Raw genomic sequence first — 16,024 nt, 5'->3', positions numbered from 1 at the left:
CTGAACACTCTTTGTTTCTCCGCAAAATGCAAAACCCAACGATTGGAAAGCCGTGTCTGTGTTAACCCCCCAGACAGGAAGAATTTTAGGTTGCAGGACGATTGCTAGGCGGCCACTCCTGAGATGCTGACTGCAATATTGAAGAAACAATTCTACATTCATGTACGGGTACAAATATAATTAAAAATAAATCTCTACAGATTCCCGAAACCGTAGGGTACAAATATAATTAAAAATAAATCTCTACAGATTCCCGAAACCGTAGAGATTAATTTTAAATATATATGTACCCATACGTGACTGTGGATTTGTTTCTCCATTTCAAGACTCAAGCTACTACGAGTATTTTTATGACTGCAATATTAAGAATTCCGTAATTCCAACGTATTGCGGGGGCATTATACAACGTGTATACTGCGTTGTACCCAGAGCACTTCGTTCGCGCTCGTTGCGAAGGCTACAATTTCCCGGGATGATTGCAGGATGGTGGGGAAAAAAAATAAAGATGAACTAAAAGCCGGTTCAGAGCAGACTCAGTTGACAGATATCGCCGAGCCGATTAGATTCACCTGATCGTCCAGAGGGCCAGGTGTTCAGTGAATCCCCCTCGATTCACTGAAACAATTCTTCGTTTAGGTTCATCAGAGTTCAAATCCCTTATAGTATCTTGATACGGCTTTGTCAAGACGAATGTTCTCGTCGTAAGGAACTAGCCAATGGCAACTCGAAGTTGAACTCCGCTCGGGACGAGTCGTACGCTGCTTCCAGTGACTGGAATATAAAAGTGAAAGCAGGACATACCCTCTACGCATTCAATCTCCGGGTGCTTTCTTCCACACAGGACAGTCAGCTCGACGTGAAGCGAGTCTTGGCGCAACTATGAATTTGGTAAGACGTCAAGTGAAGTGTTGTATTCTGATGTAAACATTGTGTATAAGTGCTTTGATTCCTGATGGAAAAATACTTCGACAGAGACGTGGGTGAATATTAAACTAAATGTTTTAGTCATTCAGGGTTTGAATTTAACATCTCTAGCAAGAGTTTTTGAATTGCACATGTCCTAATTAGAATGTCCCAAATCCTGGTATAGTTTAATTATAACAACGATTTCATGCTTTACTCATTCGGTTTGAATTTAATCCTAAATGGCTCTTATACAAAATTCCCCTAATTAGAATGAATTACAAACTCATTTATGTCCTAATTAGAATGTCCAAATTACCTCTTCTTACAAAATAAAGTGAAAATAATAATCATATTAAAAAAACATAAAACTCATTCTGAGTCAAAATCCTGGAAAGCATTCAATGACGATTTCCCATTCCAGATCTTGGTGACATAAAACTGCAATATAATATTCAGATCTTCCCATTCCTGACAGCCATAAAAATTAATATTCATCATTCTTGACATAAACTCGTAAATCCCCATTCCAGAGGACATAAAACCTAAAATTCATTCCATTCCAGATCTTAAAAACACTAAAACTAACATTTCATATTCCAGATTCCCATTCCAGGTCTTCCCCATTCCAGATCTTGGCGCTCTGCATTCCCATCCCTCAGATAAAAACCCTAATATTCATTCTCATTCCAGATATTGGTGACATAAAACTCTAATATACAGTCCCATTCCAGATCTAGGTAACATAAAACTAACATTTCATCCCCATTCCAGATCTCGGGGACATAAAACTCTAATATACATTCCCATTCCAGATCTTGGTGACAAAACTCTAATATACATTCCCATTCCAGATCTCGGTGACATGAAACTCTAATATACATTCCCATTCCAGATCTTTGACCCTAGCATTCATCCCCATTCCAGATCTTGGTGACATGAAACTAACTATCCCCATTAAACATTCCCATTCCAGATCTTGGTGACATAAAACATTTCATAATTCCAGATACATTCCCACATTCCAGAGGTGACATAAAATAACATTCATCCCATTATCTTGGTGATACAAACTCTAACATTATTCATCCCATTCCAGAATTCCAGATATTGGTGACATAAAACTCTAACATTCATCCCCATTCCAGATCTTGGTGACATCTAAATTTCAATTCCAGATCTTGGTGACATAAAACTCTAACATTCATCCCCATTCCAGATCTTGGTGACATAAAACTCTAACATTCATCCCCATTCCAGATCTTGGTGACATAAAACTCTAACATTCATCCCCATTCCAGATCTTGGTGACACAAAACTCTAACATTCATCCCCATTCCAGGTGACACAAAACATCCCCTAATAAAATTAACATCCCCATTCCAGATCTTGGACATAACACTCTAAAATTTCAGATCTTGGTGACATAAAATATTCATTCCCATTCCAGGTGACATAAAAATCTAACATTCATCCCATTCCAGACATAATAAAACTGACATAAAACACTTAATATTCATCCCCATTCCAGATCTTGGTGCATAAAACTCTAACATTCATCCCCATTCTAGATCTTGGTGACATAAAACTCTAACATTCATCCCCATTCCAGATCTTGGTGGCGTTGGCGTTCTGCATTCTTCTGGGTACAGCAACGGCCTTTCCAGAACCGGTCCCAGTGGCTCTGGCGAGCCCTGTTCCAGAACCTGCTCCAGACCCCGACCCAAACTTTGGGAGGTTTGGAAGATTTGGAAGATTTGGAAGATTTGGAGGCTTCGGAGGCTTCGGGAGGCGCCGAGGACGCTTCGGAAGACGCAGAGGCCGCTTTGGGCACGGCCTCTTTGGAGGCTTTGGACTCTTCGGCGGTCGCCACTTCGGCGGCGGTCGCCACTTCGGCGGTCACCACTTCGGCGGCGGTCACCATTTCCATGGCTAATTCTAATTGTTTTCCTAAAGAGTCTTTATTCGTCACCATTTTCAGTGGGGGTCATTAAGAGATTGTGTTCATAATCCTCTGGAGGTCATGAAGACATTGTATTCGTAATCCTCTGGAGGTCATTAAGATACTGTGTTCATAATCCAATGGGCGTCATTAAGACACTGTGTTCACCATACACTGGGGGTCAATAAGACACTGTTTTCACCATCTAATGGGGTCATTAAGACATTGTGTACACTACCCTGAGAGTCATTAAGAAATTGTATTCACCACATCCAATAGGGGTCATTAAGAGTCTGTATTCATCACCCTTTGAAAGTCATTAAGAATTTGTATTCACCATCCAACAGAGGTCATTAAGATATTGTGTTCAATACCCAGTGGGAGTCATTAAGAATTTGTATTCACTATCCAACTGGGCTCATTAAGACAGTGTGTTCAATACCCAATGGGGGTCATTAAGGGTTTGGATTCACTCCTCAGTGGGGGTCATTAAGAATCTGCTCACCACACAAGGATACGTCACCAACCAATAAGGGTCATTAAGAATCTGTACTGACAACACAACTTGGGTCACTGTACTCAACACCAAATGGGGTCATTAAGAGCCTGTACACAGCACAGCTAATATTACTGGTCGCAAACTTAACAAAATGTGTGAATTTTTTTTTCTGACGTTTTCGCTCAGATGAAAATTTGCTGCAACAAAGGCTTGAGATGTTCAAGCGATATCCTTCTGTATTCTGATTTCAGAAACACAAATTTTATTCACATTTAAGCCCTTGCAATGTGAGGGCTTAAATATGTAATGTAAAGTGATCTCATTTACTGCTGTATTCTCAAGGAGAATAAAGTTATGCATCCTACAGAGGTTCATTAAACCTAAGTCCACAGGGGTAAACTAACTTGAGTATCATGAAAATTCATATGATTATTGAAGATGGTTAACTGATTCTAAAGGTTCAGCAACGTGATCCATGTGGCTTGAAATTTTTAAAGTTGATTATTATTATATTATTATTCTTATTATTATTATTATTATTATTATTATTATTATTATTATTATTATTTAACCAAACAAAAACTTCTTTCAGTTTTCTTCTCAAAATGGAAAGAGATACCCACAAGATTCCTGTGTATAACTTGTTCTCAGCCTTTACTGTTGTATTCTCAGTTAGGACCATAAAGTTATGAGATCTTATATGTAAAGTTCAGTAAAACCTTTTGTAAGTTTCTTTTCCAGAGATAAATTATTTTATTATTATTATCAACTAGCCTGACCAAATTCATCATATTGAAAAAGATGGTCAGTTGACCTGAAAGTACCATTGATTGAAATGTCAAGATGTAAATATTTACAATTAAACTTAGCTGATTATACACAGGAATATTATTATTATTATTATTTTATTATTCCATTATTATTATTATTATTATAATTATTATTATTATTATTATTAATCAGGAGATAAAACCTATTCACATGGAACAAGCCCACCAAAGGGACCACTGACTTGAAATTCAAGATTCCCAAGAATATTGTTTTAATAATTAGGAAGAGGTAAGAGGAGGTAAAGGGGAAGTACAGAAAAAAAGAGATCCCACTTATTAAAAAAGAAAAAATTAATTAATAAATTAATAAATAGCTAAAAATATATTAAAATGCAAGGAGAATAGTACTAGCGTAGTAATGCATTGTATTTTCGCTTGGACTTCTGAAGTTCCCATTGCACGACATCCTCTGAAGGGAGGCTGTTCCACATAAGTCACCACAAGAACAGAATCAGCAATTAGATCAGGCAAGTAAGATTAAGAAGCAAATATATGACATCGATGAGTTCCAGTTTCGTCACAGTCGACTGGTCCTGTTAGTGCACTGACCTGCGAGATTTATGGGATCTCCAGTGCCAACCAGATTTAGAAGAACCAAAACCTGTGATTGTGTTAATCCGTAGCTGTAAAAGATATTCATATAGCAGAATAATTCACCCTGTTCAAACCAGTTATTGCCTCTTCGGTGCACAGTCGAATGCGTTTCCATGAAAGCTGAATATCTGTTTAATCCCGTTTCAGAAATGAATTGGGAAAATTTGCTTGGTGAACTAAACATTATGCTAAAGAATAAGATATTTGATTTCTTGTTTTATAATTGCACGCACATTTTTCTACATTACTTGCATGTTAATCCATGTGCTTTGTATTCAGTTTTTTATTACTCATACTGGATAGATCTACACTCATATATACACACAAATACAAATACAAAAATACATATATACATATATATATATATATATATATATATATATATATATATATATATATATATATATATATGCATATATAAATGTACATATAATTTATATATACATATATATATATATATATATATATATATATATATATATATATATATATATATATATATATATATATATATTTATAAATACAAATGTAAATTTAATATACTTATAGGTTACTGTTTGTGTATAAAAAAATATCACTTATAGTATACTGTTTGTGAAAAAAATTTTATATATATATATATATATATATATATATATATATATATATATATATATATATATATATATATATATATATATTCATTAAACTTTTTTCCCTTAGAGCAGTGATCAAAACCCAAAGGTCCTTTGTTTTCAGAAAATCGTCATCCTAGCTAGAACCCACCAGAATAGACTAGCTGGCTCTCAGTTACCACTTTTTTCATTATTAATATAACTTACCGAAAGCGTCATCTCTTAACAAAGATAGAATTCCCCTTCAAAAACTCTTTGGTCCGGTTACTGTCACATTTCATTATGAGTTTATTATAGTGTTGCAAACCACTTATTGCAACAGGGATTTTATTTTCCAAACAATTAAAAAATACGAAGAAGTTTCTTCGGCGCAATCGAGTTTTCTGTACGGCCGCCACAGCGTATAATCAAGGCCACCGAAAATAGATCTATCTTTCGGTGGTCTCGGTATAATGCTGTATGAGCAGCGACCCATGAAACTTTAACCACGGCACGGTGGTGGCCTATCCTATATCGTTGACAGAGGCACGATTATGGCTAACTTTAACCTTAAATAAAATAAATACTACTGAGGCTAGAGGGCTGCAATTTGGTATGTTTGATGACTGGAGGGTGGATGATCAACATACCAATTTGCAACCCTCTAGCCTCATTAGTTTTTAAGATCTGAGGGAGGACAGAAAAAGTGCGGACGGAAAAAGTGCAGACAGACAGACAAAGCAGGCACAATAGTTTTCTTTTACAGAAAACTAAAACAGATATTGCACGAATGTTTTTAAAAAATTCTTATTTACCCAATATTCTCATGGGAATTGGGCGTCTTACGGGAGTTGTACCCTACAATCTTGAAAATTATAATGTCAGAGAGAGAGAGAGAGAGAGAGAGAGAGAGAGAGAGAGAGAGAGAGAGAGAGAGAGAGAGAGAGAGAGAGACGTATATAACTATCACCAGTTATAGTACTTCAGTTTCGCCAGAGAAAGCAATAAACAAATGCCTGTCAGATACAACTGGTACCTTCTCTAAAGCAGCTCATTATACTGACCAAAAATGACCTCATTTCATATGAATATCTCGGTGTCTCTTATGCAAATCGAATCATTATCATATTACTTTCCAAGGACACGCGTTCCTATCCTAAGCACCCAATTTTTGGCAACTGACGGCCAAACCCGCCCATATCTACCAGTGCGAGAACTGCGATAACTTCTACTGGAATATAAAAGTGAAGGGTTTATCCTCAACCTATTCAGACGTCAGGAGTCGTCGGTCGAAGCTATATTTGTGATCAATAGACCTACAGTGATTCCTCGCAACACGATGAAGTTGGTAAGATGTCACTTAAGAATAGTTCGCTTGAGAATATTCTGCAGTGCTTGTGATTGGAAAAATGTTTGCAACTCCTGGAGAGATATATATTTTGCACGGCCCCTGAGATTAGCAGAATTATTTTAGTTCTTTGAGAAAGAAAATATTTTTTTTAGATTTTCCTAACTCACCGGACTGTACATGTGTATATGTACCTATGTATGTATGTATGTATATGTATATATATATATATATATATATATATATATATATATATATATATATATATATATATATATATATATATATTATACATATGTTGTTATTTACCTAACCAGATCCTCGTGATACTGGCGTTCTGCCTCCTCCTTCTGGGATCCGATTTAGTGATTCCAGGACCTGGATCCTCGGCCCTTGCGAGCCCAATGCCAGGCCGAGGAGGGGGAGGGCGAGGAGGGGGAGGGCGAGGAGGGGGAGGACGAGGTCGAGGAGGAGCAAGAGGAGAGGTAAAGGAGGCCGAGGGAAAGGAGGCAGGATCATGGAGGCCAGGACTCAATTTGGAGGAGGGGCACGAGGTTTGGAAATGGTCATCCCCACGCAGGTCGAGGAGCGTTCCAGGATTCCATTGACAAACAGGGCTCCAATTTTGGCAATTTCGTGCCCTCCGGAGTCCCTGGTCCCTGAAGACGCCTTATTCACCGTCATCCACTTTCCACTGGTGCTCAAGAAGACTCGTCAGTACTCATCCCTAGGTTCCATTAGCAGTCGTGAAGGATCTTAACTCACTCAATGACTTACTCGTCAATCCCTATTTATATTTGCTGTCATGAAGGACCGTCGCCCATTATTATCTATTTCTATTTGCAGTCATGAGGGATACACTCACTGACTCACTAACTCATTAGTCCCTATTTCTATTTGTTGCCATGAAGGATCTTCACTCACTCGGACTCACTCACTCAGAGGCCCATATTTGTACTTGCAGTTATGAAGGTCCTTCACTCACTGACTCACTCATTCATTAATCCCCGTTTCTATTCACAGTCATGGACATTCGCTCACTGGCTCACTCATTCATTAATTCCTTTTTTATTTCCAGTCATGAAGGATCTTCACTCACTCACTGACTCATTAATCCCTAATTTTATTTGCAGTCATGAAGGATCTCCACTCACTGACTTACTCACTCATTAACAATGTAACCCACATGGGCCAGAGTCAATTTCAAATGTTCTTCAAGATATGACTGATGATTCTGTGCTATAATTCAATGGCTCTTTTGCAAGTCTTAAAATGTAAAATTTTTTTAAGGCCAGATACTATTTTTTATACTGAATAATGAAAGAATTTCGAGTTTTTCATTGACATTTTTTTCATTAATCCTGTACAAATGAGACACCGAAACTGTGTTAAAATGTACAATTCTTTAAGGCCAGATACTATTTTTTATACTGAATAATAAAACCTAAATTTCAAATGAGTTTTTCATTAAAATTTTTTTTTATTAACCTTTACATTTTTCATTAATGTACAAATGAAACCTAAATTGAGTTCAAATGTATAATTTTTTAATGCCAGATACTATTTTTTATACTGAATAATAAAAGAACTTCGAGTTTTTCATTGCAATTTTCTTATTAATCCTACCCTAATGAACCAAACCTTAATTGAGTAAAAATGCATTTTTCAATTTTATTCATGGCAGAAAAACCTAACATCAACATATAAAAATGAATTTGTTTTCGTCTCAGTGTAAAATATCATCTTGACCGGCTGCCTTAAACTAGAAACATTCGATACAGACATATCAGAGAAGCAAGATATATTTAAAAATGAGAGAGAGAGAGAGAGAGAGAGAGAGAGAGAGAGAGAGAGAGAGAGAGAGAGAGAGAGAGAGAGCAAAAATGCAGGTAATGATGAGAAATATAACTGCCTGTCTGTCAGCATTAAGTAACATATTTTAAAAATGGAGAGAGAGAGAGAGAGAGAGAGAGAGAGAGAGAGAGAGAGAGAGAGAGAGAGAGAGAGAGAGAGAGGTAGAAATGAGGTAATAATAATATATTCAGTGTTCTCCCGAACATTGAGCAGGCTGACTTCCTGAGTTATTTATTAAGAAATATACTGAGCAATCTAGAGAAACAGAATAAGAAATCACATTACGATTGACGCCAAAAACGAAGAGCAATAGTCAACCTAAGCTAATGTAATAGTTAGTATACTAAATAACCAAGAAAAAATGCGTACAAGTTTCTTCGGCGCAATCGAATCTTCTGTACAGCCGCTACAGCGTATAATGACGGCCACCGAAAACAGATCTATCTTCCGGTGGTCCCGGTATACTGCTGCATGAGCCTCGGCCCATGAAACTTTAACTACTGCCTGGTGGTGGCCTATCCTATATCGTTGTCAGAAGCACGATTATGGCTAACTTTAAACTTAAATAAAATCAAAACTACTGAGGCTAGAGGGCTGCAATTTGCTAGGTTTGATGACTGGAGGGTGGACGATCAACATACCAATTTGCAGCCCTCTAGCCTCGGTAGTTTTTAAGATCTGAGGGCGGACAGAAAATGTGCGGACATAAAAAGTGCGGGCGGACAGTCAAAAGCCTGCACTATATTTTCTTTTACATTAAACTAAAACATATGCTGCAAGAATGTTATCAAAATTTCTTATTTTCCCAATGTTCTCAAGAATTGGACGTCAAATGAGTTGCACCCAATACAATCTCGAAAACTTTAACGTCAGAGAGAGAGAGAGAGAGAGAGAGAGAGAGAGAGAGAGAGAGAGAGAGAGAGAGAGAGAGAGAGAGATTGTTCATTATGACACGTATATAACTATCACCAGTTATAGTACTTCAGTTTCCCAGAGAAAGGAATAAAGGAAAAAGCAAGCAGCTATTATACTGGCCAAAAATGACCTCACCTCATATAAATATCTCGGTGTCTCTTACGCAAATCAAATCATAGCATACTACTTTCCAAGGGCACACGTTCCTATCCCAAACACCCAATATTTGGCAACTGACAGCCAAACTCCGCCCATTATCTACCAGTACGAGAACTGCGATAACTTCTACTGGAATATAAAAGTGAAATCAGGGTTTATCCTGAGCCTATTCAACCGTCAGGAGTCTTCGGTCGAAGCTATATTTGTGATCAATATACTGTACCCACAGTAATTCCTCGCAACACGATGAAGTTGGTAAGATGTCAATTAAGAATAGTTCACTTGAGAATATTCTGCAGTGCTTGTGATTGGAAGAATGTTTGCAACTGCTGGAAAAGAGATATATTTTGCAAGGCTCCTGAGATTAGCAGGATTATTTTAGTTCTTTGAGAAAGATATTTTTTTTTTTTTTTTTTTTAGATTTTCCTGCTAGGTAAGTGCATTTTCTTTTTATTCGTCTTTTGCTAATTCTCTCTGATTCCAGTGTCATATATTCTTTACATATCATAATTGTTATCATCAGTGTTTACTGCTATAGTAGCGGTATGAATTAGTGGTAATATTTAGGAGAGATTTAAATGTACAATAAAATTCACCTCTTTTATAACGTATATATAAATCAGTACGCCCTATTATCCCTGACTCATCGGATCGTACATATGTATGTATGTATGTATGTATGTATATATATATATATATATATATATATATATATATATATATATATATATATATGTATGTATGTATATATGTATGTATGTATGTATGTATATATGTATGTATGTATGTATATGTATATATACATATATGTATAACTGAATCACGAAAATATGGAACGTGATGAATATATAAATGAAGATAAAATCCACGAAGGAAAGGGAAACACTGGAGTGCTGCGAGGCCTTTCGACTGTCTGTCGTCCTTTACTTAGCAGACTGAAGAAATATAAAAGTAAGTTTACAAAGAAAGCTCATATAAATGACAGATGGGGATTACAAAGGAAAAAATATGTACCTGGAACCCAGCACAATTGAAGAATTAGTAGAGCTGCCAAAACAAGGTTAAATATTTGGTAAAACCTCTTAAATATTTAACCCTGTTTTAGCAGTTCTACTAATTCCTTCAACTGTGTTGGATTCCAGGTACATATTTTTTTCCTTTGTAATCCCCATCTGTCATTAACACGAGCTTTCTTTGTAAGCTTACTTTTGTATTTCTCCAGTCTAAGTAAAGGACAATAGATAGTCGAAAGGCCTCTCAGCACTCCAGTGTTTCCTTTTCCTTCGTGGATTTTATCTTTATTTATATTCATACATATATATGTATATATGTATATATATATATATATATATATATATACATATACATACTACATACATACATATGTTGTTATTTACTTCACCAGATCCTCGTGGCTCTGGCGTTCTGCCTCCTCCTTCTGGGATCCGATTTAGGGATTCCAGGGCCTAGATCCTCAGCCCTTGCGAGTCCAGTGCCAAAAGGTGGAGGCCATGGAGGAGGAGGACATGGAGGGGGAGGGCATGGAGGGCATGGAGCAGGAGGTCGAGGGAGGCAAGGATACGGACACCGCAGGGGCACGAGGTTTGAAAATGGTCATCATCACGCAGCTCTAGGGTTCCAGGGCCCCAATTTTGGCGGTTTCCCGAGTCCCTAGTCCCTGAAGACGCCTTGCTCACTGTCATCCACTTTCCACTGGGGCTCCAGAAGACTCGTCAATACTCACCCCTAGGTTCTATAAGCAGTCAAGAAGGATCTTCACCTATTATTGCCTATTTCTGTCTGCAGTCACGAAGGACCTTCACTCACTGACTCACTCAATAATCCCTATTTCTGTTTGCAGTCATGAAGGACCTTCACTCACTGACTCACTCAATGATCCCTATTTCTGTTTGCAGTCATGAAGGACCTTCACTCACTGACTCACTCAATGATCCCTATTTCTGTTTGCAGTCATGAAGGACCTTCACTCACTTAATGATCCCTATTTCTGTTTGCAGTCATGAAGGACTTTCACTCACTGACTCACTCATTAATCCCTATTTCTGTTTGCAGTCATGAAGGACCTTCACTCACTGACTCACTCTTTGATCCCTATTTCTGTTTGCAGTCATGAAGAACCTTCACTCACTGACTCACTCAATGATCCCCTATTTGTATTTGCAGTCATGAAGGATCTTCACTCACTGACTCACTCAATAATCCCTATTTCTGTTTGCAGTCATGAAGGACCTTCACTCACTGACTCACTCAATGATCCCTATTTCTGTTTGCAGTCATGAAGGACCTTCACTCACTGGCTCACTCACTCATTAATTCCTAGGTCTGTTTGCAGTCACGGAGGACCTTCACTCACTGACTCACTCATTAATCCCCGTTTCTATTTGCAGCCATGAAGGACCTTTGCTCACTGACTCACTTACTCATTAATCACTATCTCTATTTGCAGTCATGAAGGCTCTTCACTCACTCACTCAGTAATCCCTATTTGCATTTGCAGTCATGAAGGACCTTCACTAACTGACTCACTCACTAATCCCTATCTCTATTTGCAGTCATGAAGAATCTTCACTCACCCACTCAGTAATCCCTATTTGTATCTGCAGTCATGAAGGATCTTCACTCACTCATTAATCACTATTTGCAGTCATCAAGAACTCACTGATTCACTTACTCATTGATCCCTATCTCTATTTGCAGTCATGAAGGATCTGCACTCACTCACTCAGTAATCCCTATTTGTATTTGCAGTCATGAAGGATCTGCACTCAATCACTCAATAATCCCTATTTGCATTTGCAGTCATGAAGGATCTGCACTCACTCAGTAATCCCTATTTGCATTTGCAGTCATGAATGATCTTCACTCATTCACTGACTCATTAATCCCTATTTTGTATTTGCAGTCATAAAGGATCTGCACTCACTCACTCACTCAGTAATCCCTATTTGTATTTGCAGACATGAAGGATCTTTACTCACTCACTCACTGATTCATTAATCCCTATTTGTATTTGCAGTCATGAAGGATCTTCACTCACTGACTGACCCATTAATCCCTATTTGTATTTGCAGTCATGGAGGATCTGCACTCACCCACTCAGTAATCCCAATTTGTATTTGCAGTCATGAAGGATCTTCACTCACTGACTGACTCATTAATCCCTATTTTTATTTGTAGTAATGAAGGATCTTCACTCAATCACTGACTTACTCACTCATTAACAATGCAACACTGCAATCCACACGGCCGAGAATAAGTTTCAAATGTTCTTCAAGATGTGACTGATGATTCTGTGCTATAATTCAACGGCTCTTTTGCAAAAGTCTTAAAATGTAAAATTTTCTAAGGCCAGATACTATTTTTTATACTAAATAATAGAAGAATTTCGAGTTTTTCATTAAAATTTTGTTTTTCATTAACCCTGTACAAATGAGAAGCCTAAATTGGGTTAAAATTGTAATTTTTTAAGGCCAGATACTATTTTTTATACTAAATAATAGAAGAATTTCGAGTTTTTCATTAAAATTTATTTTCAGTAATCCTGTACAAATGAGAAACCTAAACTGAGTTAAAATTTATAATTTTCTAAGGCCAGATACTATTTTTTATACTAAATAGTGGAAGAATTTCGAGTTTTTCATTAAATTTTGTTTTTCATTAATCTTGTACAAATGAGAAACCTAAATTGAGTTAAAATGTATAATTTTTTAAGGCCAGATACTATTTTTTATACTAAATAATAGAAGAATTTCGAGTTTTTCATTAAAATTTTTTTTCATTAATCCTGTACAAATGAGAAACCTAAACTGAGTTAAAATGTATAATTTTTTAAGGCCAGATACTATTTTTTACACTAAATAATAGAATAATTTCGAATTTTTCATTAAAATATTTTGCCATTAATCCTGTACAAATGAGAAACCTAAATTGAGTTAAAATGTATAATTTTTTAAGGCCAGACACTTTTTTATACTAATTAATAATAAAATAATGCCAAATTTCTCAATGAAATTTTCTTATTAATCCTATCCCAATGAAATACCTAAACAGATTAAAACTGAAATGCACTTTTCAGTTTTATTCAATTTTATTCATGGCAGAAAAATCTAGCATTAATATATAAAAATAAAATTTCCTTATTTCTGCCTAAGTGTCAAATATCATCTTGACCCGCTTCCTTAAACTAGATGCATTCGATACAGACATATCAGAGAAGCAAGATATATTTAAAAATGAGAGAGAGAGAGAGAGAGAGAGAGAGAGAGAGAGAGAGAGAGAGAGAGAGAGAGAGAGAGAGAGAGAGAGCAAAATAAAAATGCAGGTAATAATGAGAAATACCACTGCCTGTTTGTCAGCAATAAAGATGCACTGTACAGCAGATACGTAAATATATTCAGTGTTCTCCCAAACACTGAGCAAGCTGGCTTTCTAAGTTAATATATTAAGAAATATATTAAGAAATCTAGAGAAACAGAATAAGAAATCACATTACGATTGACGCCAAAAACGAAGAACAATAGTTAACTTGAGCAAATGCAATGGTTAGTATAATGAATAAAAAACCCACTGGAAGAAAGTTAAGATATTGTTATAACGATCTTTTAAAGATAATTTGAAGACTTGACCGAATTCGCCAATTGCTGACAAACAACGGCTATGCAGGTCAAAAAATAAAATGGACAAATTTTACCAATCCAACACCGAAGGAGATGTGTACGAACGTAGTTTACAAATTCGTTTGTCCAGAGGAGACGTGTCAATCTCACAGCCAAAACTACATTTGGCACACTACATAAGTTAAGTCTACCTTAGTTTAACCAGACCACTGAGCTGATTAACAGCTCTCCTGGGGCTGGCCCGAAGGATTAGACTTATTTTCCGTGGCTAAGAACCAACTGGTCACCTAGCAACGGGACCTACAGCTTATTGTGGAATCCGAACCCCAATTACACCGAGAAATGAATTCCTCTAATTCTTCATTGGCCGGCCGGAGACTCGAACTCGGGCCTAGCAGAGTGCTAGCCGGGAACTCTGCCGACTCGTCCAACGAGGAACTTGGCACACTACAACGACCCTTCGGAGACGTCCACTGGCTCATGGAAATCTGGGGCCATGTTCATCAACATTATATAGACGTGAATGACAGGAAGCCATCTCCAAGAGCTGACAGATGGCCAGTAAGCACAAAGAGGATACCTATGGTGCATCGCGCCCCTTGGAGGACACCAGAGCGCCCAGCGAAGGCCGAGTAACATGCTTGCTCAAGTCGCCGAGGCCCTGCCCAACCGAACCTCCAGCGTCAGTCAGCGTAGACCAACCTCATACACTCAAACTTAATATTATCCACATTTATGTTAACAGAGACATTTGTTTATTTGTACCTTTACATATGCTCATGCAAACTAACAAGCAATATTATACTAAATTTTAAACACATATTTATGGAAACACTATTGCATGGTATTATATTTTGAATATTTATTTATATGATTATTTATATAAAGTCATCACTACCTTTATTATCTTAAAAGATTCCTTATAACAATAGATTTATATATATGTATATATATATATATATATATATATATATATATATATATATATATATATAAACTTAAAAATTTTCTATAGCAATATTATATTATCAAGCCAAGATCATGTATATATATATATATATATATATATATATATATATATATATATATATATATATATATATATATATACTATATAGATATATATACAGTATATATATATATATATATATATATATATATATATATATAGAATACTATATATATATATATATATATACTGAATATCACAGAAGTTATATATATAATCTAATACAGTTTGGAATGAATTGCTGCTTACGAATAAAAAAACAGACTACGCATATTGGTAAGGACACTGAAAAAGCACATTAAAAAAATTCCCAGCTAAAGGACAAAAATAACACCTTTTAGACGAAAACGGACACAGACACAACATAAACAATACAAAGACTCCTGCCTCAGACCTCACACTACCATCAGAAACCCTCACAGCCTTAGAAAAAGGACAGTCGCTCCAATCTGCAACGTAAATTAAGCACTCAACATTCTGGGAGGGAACTGGGCTCTCTCACACCTGACATTTGCTAACGTCATGTGCGGATTCGTTCTTACGTGCGAATTGAGATCTCTCGGACCTTCATTCCTGGCGAGATGGAACGAGTTCAGTCTGGTAACACAGATCGAGGCGGAAGGAGACTGATTGGTTCTGGACTGCTGACTGAACACTGCAGCAATTAGTTTCCCCGTTGATTAAGGGAAAAAAACACATTAAGGGAAAAAAAAAAAAATGCGCCGAAGTTTCTGGGTGCAA

The 16,024-nt window shown here is 36.6% G+C and overlaps 1 protein-coding gene and 1 long non-coding RNA gene across 3 annotated transcripts; both read left to right on the top strand.

Moving 5' to 3' along the window:
* The first annotated feature begins 574 nt into the window (after nt 1-574).
* LOC136833981 (H/ACA ribonucleoprotein complex subunit 1-like) lies at nt 575-3,708 on the top strand. Of its 2 annotated transcripts, none has more exons than XM_067096251.1 (2): nt 575-976; nt 2,516-3,708. In XM_067096251.1, the coding sequence occupies exons 1-2, from the start codon at nt 953-955 to the stop codon at nt 2,837-2,839; spliced, it is 348 nt and encodes a 115-aa protein (XP_066952352.1). In that variant the 5' UTR covers nt 575-952; the 3' UTR covers nt 2,840-3,708. The 2 variants fall into 2 exon arrangements, with proteins under 2 accessions (XP_066952352.1, XP_066952353.1); XM_067096252.1 differs by having other exon boundaries at nt 588-888.
* Nucleotides 3,709-9,455: 5,747 nt separating this feature from the next.
* LOC136833980 (uncharacterized) lies at nt 9,456-13,664 on the top strand. The gene is made up of 2 exons (XR_010851640.1): nt 9,456-9,892; nt 11,043-13,664. It is a non-coding gene; the product is annotated as an uncharacterized lncRNA (long non-coding RNA).
* Nucleotides 13,665-16,024: the final 2,360 nt, after the last annotated feature.

Source organism: Macrobrachium rosenbergii, chromosome 52 (assembly GCF_040412425.1).
Source record: "Macrobrachium rosenbergii isolate ZJJX-2024 chromosome 52, ASM4041242v1, whole genome shotgun sequence".
Lineage (NCBI taxonomy): Eukaryota > Metazoa > Arthropoda > Malacostraca > Decapoda > Palaemonidae > Macrobrachium > Macrobrachium rosenbergii.
Note: the sequence above shows the minus strand (reverse complement) of the source record. Positions and strands in the feature narration are given on the sequence as shown.

What these genes read in the sequence shown, in the direction of transcription:
- LOC136833981 (XM_067096251.1), top strand. Translation starts at nt 953, where the DNA reads ATGGAAAAATACTTCGACAGAGAC. An exon ending in AAAAATACTTCGACAGAGAC is followed by an intron (nt 977 to 2,515) that starts GTGGGTGAATAT and finishes TCCCCATTCCAG; the next exon opens with ATCTTGGTGGCGTTGGCGTT.